This window comes from Palaemon carinicauda, chromosome 15 (genome assembly GCF_036898095.1).
Source record: "Palaemon carinicauda isolate YSFRI2023 chromosome 15, ASM3689809v2, whole genome shotgun sequence".
NCBI lineage: Eukaryota > Metazoa > Arthropoda > Malacostraca > Decapoda > Palaemonidae > Palaemon > Palaemon carinicauda.
In genome coordinates, this window is record NC_090739.1 from 56,316,949 (window position 1) to 56,327,527 (window position 10,579).

At 36.3% G+C, this 10,579-nt stretch overlaps 1 protein-coding gene across 1 annotated transcript; it reads right to left on the reverse strand.

The window, feature by feature from the left end:
- Nucleotides 1–1,765: 1,765 nt before the first annotated feature.
- Nucleotides 1,766–2,631, reverse strand: LOC137654292 (histone H1-delta-like). Its single transcript, XM_068387918.1, has one exon. It carries the CDS (start codon nucleotides 2,544–2,546, stop codon nucleotides 1,980–1,982), a length of 567 nt encoding a protein of 188 aa, XP_068244019.1. The 5' UTR covers nucleotides 2,547–2,631; the 3' UTR covers nucleotides 1,766–1,979.
- Nucleotides 2,632–10,579: the final 7,948 nt, after the last annotated feature.

Sequence of the window (10,579 nt, forward strand, 5' to 3'; positions counted from 1 at the left end):
TTAGAAAAGAAATATTACTTACAACCACGAATTGATATAAATACGATGAATTTTGACATTTGAGTCACATACGTTAGTTTTGCCATAAATGGCTGAAAAATATTAGGCTAATCTTATGTTTATTTTTATTGCTTATTTTCTACGCTGAAAATAACTAAGGAACTAAAAACTCTGAGGTATATCATGAGAATATGAGCACTATATTAACAACTAGAAAAGCACAGAGAGTGCAGACCTCCGCCACGGAAGCTTATTTCACGTACCTTTCCCAGAATCAAATATTCATTCCCAGCTCTTTACAAAAGTTTCAAATTTCGATTAAAATTGTGGCGGTATAGTTGACCGAAATTTTACCTTTTGCTTGTCCTTGGACTCAACCATGACCTTCGATCTTAACATGTATTAATTGGAGTGGATTTCATACACTCAAATATGAACCTAGATTGAAGTCTCTGTGACAACAATGTCCAAACTTAGTGCTGATTACGTGAATTGGACATTTTGCTTGATTGTGACCTTGACCTTTCAAAAATTTAATCATTTCTAGCTTTTACTTATCAGTTAATCCCTGCAGGCTTCATTACTCAACGATTAAAGTTGTGGCCGGGAAACTGTTCCAAACAAACACATACACAAACAAAGCCTTTCGGAAGAGATGGAAATTTCTAAAATCATTCTGATTTATAGAATTGCAATTTGATGTCAGAATTCGAATTCAATATATTGTATACAAAAGATAAAAAAGAAAACGATCACCCTATAGTCAAGAAGGAACGTCAGAACGGACAGGGAAAAGATCAATGGCTTCTTGTAACCTTTTGTGTAGAGAATAGTTTGTCATCTTGATAAAACAAAATCGGTTACAGAGAGTTCAAACTTACTCGGAATGAATTCTGTGCGTTTGATTAGGCCTATATCTCGCATGAATGCGTAGATTAGGCAAGGAACGCTGAATTGCTTAGGTGCCAAGTAATATACAAATTAAGTCCTAGAGGAGGTTGTTGATGGAACTTAGCCTTTTGCTGTCACCTTTATAACTATCTTTAAATTTATTCTTAAATAACAGGCTTCTTCTTAGTTATGATTTTTAGAAATTAGGTAGTACTAAGGATTCTTAATTATACGATTCTATTTTAATCATAGTACCTATGTCTGTACGAGGTAAATATTTTGTATGTAAATATTTCTTTGTCCGATAAACATTATCATTATTATATGAATGAAATAACTTCCTGTAGAAAAAATGTTCATCTTCGTTCAAAAATTCAATAAAGGTTGAGGCTTGAGTTAATGTACATACATTCTAGGAAGCACAAAAGGTTTCCTTCAACATAGGATGATTTAGATTTAAAAGGTAACTTTTTAACACATATTCTAACCCAGTCTATGTTGTAGACAATTTCCGATTATATTTACTGCTAGAATGAAGTAACACCAATATTAAAAAAACATTGAAGTATCCAAATTTAATTAATAATTACCTATATTGAAAGGTCATTTCTTTCCAATCACGGTTTTAGCTTAAATTCGTAAAACCTTTATCTTCAGTTTAATGACAAACATTCAAGCATTTTTTTTTAGAATTAGTGTAAGTGACCTTGAAATCGGCAAGTACATCTCTGTATTAGTTTACAACTGATTTAGACCAGTAGCAATATCCCAGTTCAAAATTTAATTTTAATCTTTAAGAAAAAAAATATTAGTTTAATGGTAAATTGGGAAAGTTATACTTCGTAAAATTATGGGGGATAACGAAAATATGGAGTATAATAAAATATATATATTTACAAAATATACAAATGCATTTGTACGTGATATCTTTACAGGTAATAAATAAAAATTTATTTTATAATAAAAGCTTCTTTGAGAAGCAAATTGGTTCAGGTAACTAATAATCTTGATCAATCCAGCAGTCGGTTCTCGGCTTCAGTATCCATAAGCGTTGCTTCGTCAACAGTTAGCATATTGTAAGGTATAATTTACTTCTTGGCAGCCTTCTTTGCTGCTGGCTTCTTGGCAGCCTTCTTAGCGGCGGGCTTCTTGGCAGCAGGCTTCTTGACGGCCTTCTTAGCGGCGGGCTTCTTGACGGCCTTCTTGGCAGCTGGTTTCTTGGCGGCCTTTTTGGCAGCTGGTTTCTTAGCGGCCTTTTTGGCAGCTGGTTTCTTGGCGGCCTTTTTGGCAGCTGGTTTCTTGGCGGCCTTCTTGGGTTTGTCTTCAGCAGCGGCAATCTTGAATGAACCAGATGCACCAGTTCCCTTCACCTGCTTCAGGGCACCAGAGGCGACTCCCTTCTTCAGAGCAAGCCTGACACGGACACCGGCCTTCTTCTCATCTCCGACCTTGTAGTTGGCAAGGATGTACTTCAATACGGCTTGGCGGGAAGATCCTTTGCGGTCCTTCAGAGCTTTAAGGGCGGCAGCAATCATAACAGCATATTGAGGGTGAGCAGGCTTAGCAGCGGGCTTCTTTGCTCCCTTAGCCTTGGCCTTGGCCTTCTTGGGGGAGGCAGCAGCAGGGGCGGCAGGTGCAGCTTCAGCGTCAGCCATCTTCTGGATTTGTGAACTTAGGTTGTTGTTCGAACGAGAATAGAGAGACCGTGCGTCTGTTAGCGCTGATACTCGTGGCGTAACTGATGAGAAATTTTGGCCACCAGATGCTAAGTTCCCGTGTGCGGACGGATAAGTAGCTTCACACCATTGGCGCCCGTTTTCGTTACAACTTGAATGCTAGACCTCATCATTTTGTGTTTGTGAACTGTATATTTTAAAGGATTTTCAGCATAAAGGCATACTTTAGATATTAAGGTTGCATATCAAATTAAATGAAAAACATTCATCTTCACTTTGAATAGAACTAAAATGAATATCGAGTAACTATTTCAGAGAAATTTAGACAAACATAAATATAAATGTGTTCCAAAAATCGTGTCACCCATATTTAATCTTATATATTTAGTTTTTTGCCACAATATTTCTAACATATTGACATTTATATAAAAAGAGTAACTATTCATAAGTAAGGAAACCTAAAAATATAAATGTATCTGGCAATAACAAGTACAGAATAATGAAAATGCATAGGTTGAAAAAACACATCTTCTCACATGGCCTGAAATAGATTACAGTGATTGAATTTATTCAGTACAGCTGAAAGTTATCATATATTTATGAACGGTATAAAATATTATTACATAGTGTAATTTCTATACAAAAATTGTGACAAATATCCATGTCTTAAGATATGCTATCATCCCTCTCTCATGAATTATCTCAGAGTGGTTGAAATACTGCTGTTTGCCGTCAACATAAAAAGTTTTCTTTGTGACCGTATTACCAAAGGTTAATTCTGTAAACATGCAAGCGTATGAATGAACATTTTTGTTATTACTAATAAAAAGTCATCTGTATATATATATATATATATATGTGTGTGTGTGTGTATATATATATATATATACATATATATATATGTACATATATATATATATATATATGTACAATATATATATATATATGTGTGTGTGTGTGTATATATATATATATATATAAATAATAATAATAATAATAATAATAATAATAATAATTGGACAAAAAATATTTGCATACAAAAGATTTACATAGACTCAAACCCAGCCCATGTGGAGCAGAGCCCATCGGGCAATAATTCAACTAAAATAATATTATCATATAATTATATACCTATACAAAACGTAAACACATACATACATATATATATATATATATATATATTTATATATATATATACATATATATATATATATATATACATAGATGCATATAAATGAAATTATAAGCCTAAAAACATATTGGAAATGTATATCAAAATGATAAAGAAAAATGGTATATGATACTAATGGTATATCCATTGAAATGTGCAGATATTAAGGAAAGATTCGGTGAAAGAATTAGTTTTACAAACAGAATATCCTAAACAATGCAATATATTTACATTATGGGTATGTAGACAAATATAAATATTTATCAACACCTTGATGTAGATATGATTGCTCGCATCTATTAATACGTAAGAAAGGTAAAGCTAGGTTTGAATTTCTTGTTCCATATGAGTCTGTGTCTTATTGTATCACATATATACAAAATCAAGATAGACTTGCATATCACTATAGTGTAAAGAATTCCAAATTAATTTTTCTCTATTACTATAATATCCATTCACCTAATGATTTCTTTTCATTTGCACAATCATCTGTTTAACAGATGAATGCAAATCAAATGGTTATGTTGCCAGTAATTATAATAAAAATAAGTAAGTGTAAAGGGACTGTAATGTACATTCGGAATAAATTAGTGATATCTTTTCCAAGAAACAATTGCTTCAAAAATGAGAAATGATTTGGAGAGAGGAATAATGTTAAAGCAAAGAAGAGAAATGCCTTCATGCTTGCAAAATGTCCAGACTATTTGGGTCTGCATCAAACCACATAAATAACTGTCCCTCAGGGATCAGTCTTAGGACCGTTATTTTTCCCAGTCTCGGCACAGCTCCCGCGCCGAGATCTCTCCAGCTCCCTGAAGTTAAGCATCACTGGACTTGGCAACGCCTGGATGGGTGGACCTATATCCACTTAAATTATTTGGACCTCTCAACTAAGGTTGGAGTGGCCACATATAAGAAAAGAATCCGGTTTTTTTTTTTTTTTTTTTTGGCTTTTTGCCAGTAAAATAACCGTTATGACTACAGTTCCCAGGCACTTCCGAACCTTTGGGAGGACTTTATATCCAGCATGGATATACCCATGTAAAAACAAAAACAAGAGTCAGCCGTGCCCATGCAATCTTTGCTTGAGGTACTATAACTACAGGCAGCAGCTTATGGACCACGTTGGATTTATAACTGAGGACACTACAGTGATCTACCATGGCAAGCAGTGCAACTGTGAGGAATGCTATAGGCTGACTATAGTATGCATTGAACCCTTCAGCAGCAGGAACCACCGGCCAGAATACATGGAGATCCCCAAATATCCTGCACAACCACCCTACCCAGAAGAGATCTTCCACAGGAGATACCGAGTGCAGGGACGCCACAGGGAAGCAGCCTTTAAACCAGACTGCAGGAAAATGCCCTCCATAGACGAAGACTGCGATTGCAATTTTTGCCTGAGCAATGTCATCGTCTACTACGTAGAGGAAGACACCCCACCGTCGAAACCAGAAGCCCAGACACCAGAGGAAGTACCAGAAGTCACCCCACTGCCGGAACCAGACGTCCAGACACCAGAGGAAGTACCGGAAGTCACCCCACTGCCGGAACCAGACGTCCAGACACCAGAGGAAGCACCGGAAGTCACCCCACCGCCGAAACCAGACGTCCAGACACCAGAGGAAGTAATGGAAGTCTCTACAGATAGTCAGACGCCCAACCTAGCAGCCCAGCATGAGGACGACTGTAACTGCACAGTCTGTCTGTCACAGCTCCTTCAGGAAGCCACCGAGAACCTTCCAGTCCCAGTTCAACCTGCACAAACCCAGCTCCCCAAGTTCAAGCTGCCAGCAGCCACAGGAACTACAACATACGCTGCAGTGGCCGCCATGGCAGCTGCCAAACCGGACCTGAACTTCACTGCAAGACCCAACTTACAGGGTGATATTATCATCACTCCAAAGGATCAAGCCACCGCCAGTCTACTCTACAAGGAAACCACCCTAACCTTCTTGGACCCTACCAAGAAGCAGAGAAAAGCGGTGGTGTACAACTACCCTTCAAGACTACCAGTCTCCCTCATAGCAGAGTGCCAAAACGTTGCCCAGGCCAAGAGGAGGTTGGGCAGAGGAAAGGCACCCACCAAAGAAGTCAACGTCACCTTCATTGGACCCATCCCACCTGACCTGGAACTAGGGCCGTGGGGAACCTTCCCCATCAAAGCCCTGGAGAAGGAACCACTTCGCTGCTTCAACTGTCAACGTTTTGGCCACCACAAAACACACTGTCGGAGCCGGGCTGTCTGCGGGGTCTGCAGCGGATCCCATCCCACACAGACCTGCATAGACGCCCACAACGATGGAAGTGAAACCCAGGCAAAGTGTCCCAACTGCTCCAAGAATCACCATGCCTGGAACAAGAGATGTCCAGAGTTCCTGCGAAGGCTACAACCACAGCAAAACTCCAACCCTATGGGTGGACCTCCTCCTACAGAAGAACCGAAGCCGCAGAGGAAACCACGACGGAGACCTCCTCGTAAGTCGGCGCAAACTTCCACACCAGCAGTCAACCAAGAACCCAACATCACTGCTAGCCCAGCTGAAGAATCTTCTGCTGGCTCTGATCAACCTCCTCCCCATTCCCCAGTAATATCCTCCATCCTCTCCCAGGCAGAGGCTCTGCAAATTGATACCTTGATTCCCCTTGTACTGCAACTAGTAGTTAAAGTCTGCTCCCTTGTTCAGACTCCCTCCTCAGTAATACAATCCCTCCTTAGTCCCCTAGTTACACCCTCCCTTGGGCAGGGATAAGCACCTATGCTTTGAACTGCCGCTTTTCTCTACTACTCGAACTCTTCCCTCCTCTCCCAGTCTCTCCTACTTACTGGGACTTACTGCTATCAACACTTTTACCTACTACTAAAACCTTTCTTTCGGCTCCAAGTGGTCCTGTTTCTTGGTCCACAAGGTCATGCTCTGGTGCTGAGCGACCACACTGCAATCACGCTCAAGGTGCTGAGCAATTGCAGGTCCCCATTTGTCAACCCTTACGATTATGCTCAAGGTGCTGAGCAGTCGAACTTGCAGCTAAGCTCAATGAGCTGGGCGGCTGCAGATCCTGACATGATGCTGTGCTGCTGTGCGTGTGCTGGCAAAGATCCACTATCTGTGCCTTTTATAAATCATAATCTGTGCCTTTTATAAATCATAACACAGCACAATTATCCCCATACCACAGACGGGCTGCCTAGGCAAGAGCCCGTGTCTAGTCAAAAGGACTAGGCAATCTATTGAATGAATGAAATGTTATTTTTCCTCATCTATATTAATGATTTGCCTCGTTCAGTTGGCAGATTAAACTCCATACTTTTTGCCGATGACACCACGCTCCATCTTTGTCATAAAAATATTTATTCTCTTTGTAATTCTTTAACTGCTAACTTAAATAATGTTAAAAATTGGTTACTATCGAATAAATTTACCCTAAATGAGAGAAAAACATATTTCATAATATTTTCTTTGCGCAAAGTTCCCGGTAACATAAGAGTTGCAATAGGAAATCACACTCTTGACCAGAAGTCCAGCGGAAAATTTTTAGGAGTAATGTTTGACAATAAATTAACTTTCAGTAAGCATGTGGATATGATAGTCAATAAAATTTCCAAAGTTACAGGTATCATATATAGGTTAAAGGATTATTTCCCGCTATATATATTAAAACAACTCTACCACTCTTCAATATCTCCTCATCTAAATTACTGCATTGCAGCGTGGGGGAGTTGCAGTGGAAACGTCCTGCAACCGCTAATCGTTATGCAAAAAAAAACTGGTGAGAATAATAACTTCGAGTGATTATTTAGCTCATACGTCACCTCTATTCCGGTCTCTCTCGATTCTGAAGTTGGAGGACACCTACAAACTCTCCTTAATGAATTTGATGTTTCAAACACTTTCGCTGCATAAATATCCATCCATTAGACAAAAAATAATTCAGGTACAATCAGCACACCAATATGGAACAAGAGACTCTAACTTAACTCTTCCCTTCGTACGTGTAAAGAAATGTGAACAGTTTTATCTCTATCAGGGAGTTAAACTATGGAATACTCTGCCTGCTTATCTTAAGGCATTACTTAGCATTCGATCTTCTAAAAAATCATATACTAATATGTTATTACCTGTGTACTAAGTTTTATTAGTAGACATTTCTTCATGACCTAACCATTAATGCACACTATAATGTTCTTAATTCTTATATTGTTTATTGCTTGTATACATTTGTAATTCTAGCATTTCTACCATATCAATGTTTATATTCTAAATTTGCACTATTTATTATTCCGCACTTCTTTATTATATGAATATACATTTCCATTTATTTTTAGGCTAAAATCTCATTTATATGTATCTATGTGTATATGTGTATGTATATGTACATGTGTGTGTATATGTATGTCATATGTATGCATATTTATATGCTTATGTATATGTATGTGTACATTTAGTTTATCTATATCAATATTTACTTTTTATAAAAAAAAATTTAATCGATGATATTATTTTATTTGTATTATTGCCCGAAGAGCTCTGCTCCACATGGGCTTGGACCTAGTCTTTTTTTGTAAATATTTTGTATGTAAATATGTTTTTGTCCAATAAACATTATTATTATTATTATTATTATTATTATTATTATTATTATTATTATTATTATTATTATTATTAACTATGATATTAATATTTGTTGGACAAGATAACCATAGCTTTATTTTGGAATGCACACATGATTCGGCTAATGAATGTAACAGGTATGAAAATAACTCCAATTTTCAAAACCGAATTAAATCTAATGAATGATAAGGTCTCTATCAATCTTCTTACATAAACTAGAATAAATATATATATATATATATATATATATATATATATATATATATATATATATATATATATATGTGTGTGTGTGTGTGTGTGTGTCTGTGTATGGGTGTGTGCAGAAAGAGAGAGAGAGAGAGAGAGAGAGAGAGAGAGAGAGAGAGAGAGAGAGAGAGATGATTCGCGTGAAGGTTGATAGCAGCCTCGGGTTCAATGATAGTATTTCGTTCCCTTCTTTATTAAAGAAATACATATATGTGTGTACGTATGTGTATGTCTGGGTATGCAATGAGAGAGAGAGAGAGAGAGAGAGAGAGAGAGAGAGAGAGAGAGAGAGAGAGAGCAATTATTTGCATGAAGGTTGATAGTAGCCTCGGGTTCAATGATTGTATTTCGTTCCCTTGTTTATTAAAGATATATATATATATATATATATATATATATATATATATATATATATATATATACATATATATATATATATATATATATATATATATATATATATATATATATATATATATACATATATGTGTGTGTGTGTACGTAAGTGTGTATATGTGTGTACGTGTCTGTGTGTGTGTGGGTGGGATAGAAACAATCACTTGATTTTGTAAATCATATACAGAGCATCATATGCTCTTAATAAAAAAGCAAGGCAATTCAAATATGATGATTACAGGAAACTAGAATAAGAGAAATGAAAAAAAAAATCTCATTCAAATGTTTCACTTTTTGTAACCAAAAGACTAACATGGATATCATTCTTAAACTGACTTAGATTATTATTATTATTATTATTATTAGATTCTTGAGCTATGTGTAATACATTTACTTCTTAAAAGTTATTACATAAATAGACATAGATGTAATAATGTGCTTTTTATTCTTTCATGACAATGCATGTGTGCGCAAGTATGATAATAGCCTAAATTGTCTTTTGGTCTATTTTGTTACTATTATTAAGAAAGATACCTTTACAGTTTTTACAGTTTATGGTATTGTATTTATATCATAATATAGTTACATGAATAGATTTTGTAATTTTCATAAATTCACAATTTCACCTTTCACTATTCATCTAAATATGTTTCGAAATGACATACATATACACATACCGGGGAGCTCACTGTGCGGACGGAAACGTAGTTGTTAACATGGACGCCCGTTTTCGTTACGGCAGAGAATGTCTTGTGCTTCTGGTTTCATTTCCCTCCAAGATTATAAACCCGGTGTGGAATTTGAAAGGTTATTACGATCTTCAAGTGAAATAAAAAGTTTTCACCTTACTGCTGACGTAATCAAAATGGATTTCCTTTCACGAATTTCGAGATATGCTTCAAAAGAGTACAATAATTGCGGCTCCATCCTTCATGTTCCTCGTTTTGATTTGCAATATAAACATTGCATCGCTAATTGTTTGATACGTTTACATCGAAATACAAAGACCAACTATCTTACAATTAATCAAGCCTAAAAGACGTACAGTAACCGAATTCACAAGGCCGTAGTAAAGACGAGAAGTTTGTTTGACAAACACGTTTCCAGTCCCTGAGTCGAGGTTGACATCCTCAGCATGGTCTGGCAGCGGTACTCGACAGAAACAAATCTACGATCCTACATTTATTTATAGATTTTCTTTTAGTCTCGTATATCTCAGCTATTAGTATTATTATGTCGTTGCCCACTTGTAATATAATATGCAGACACCAAAAATATGTAAAAGAAAAACAAATCATACAATTCACAATTCTAGGAAAATATAGGCTACAGTATACTACTGACTACAGAATATGCATACTGTAGATGTTTAGTTTTTAGCATTTTACAGTTTTAAATCAACATTCATTCATCTATTATCAGATATGCATAATTTTTTCCTCAGTCATGATTAGCATATCAACCTCAAAAGAGTTAAAATTTCGCAGTTAATGTCTTTAGTTGTTGTAAGATAAAGAAACCATGCTAACATTGCCCTATTGAATAAATACACAAATAATATAAATTAATAATACGCCATT

Bases quoted from the DNA above. Each gene is read 5' to 3' on its own strand.
- LOC137654292 (XM_068387918.1), bottom strand. From the start codon at position 2,546: ATGGCTGACGCTGAAGCTGCACCTGCCGCCCCTGCTGCTGCCTCCCCC.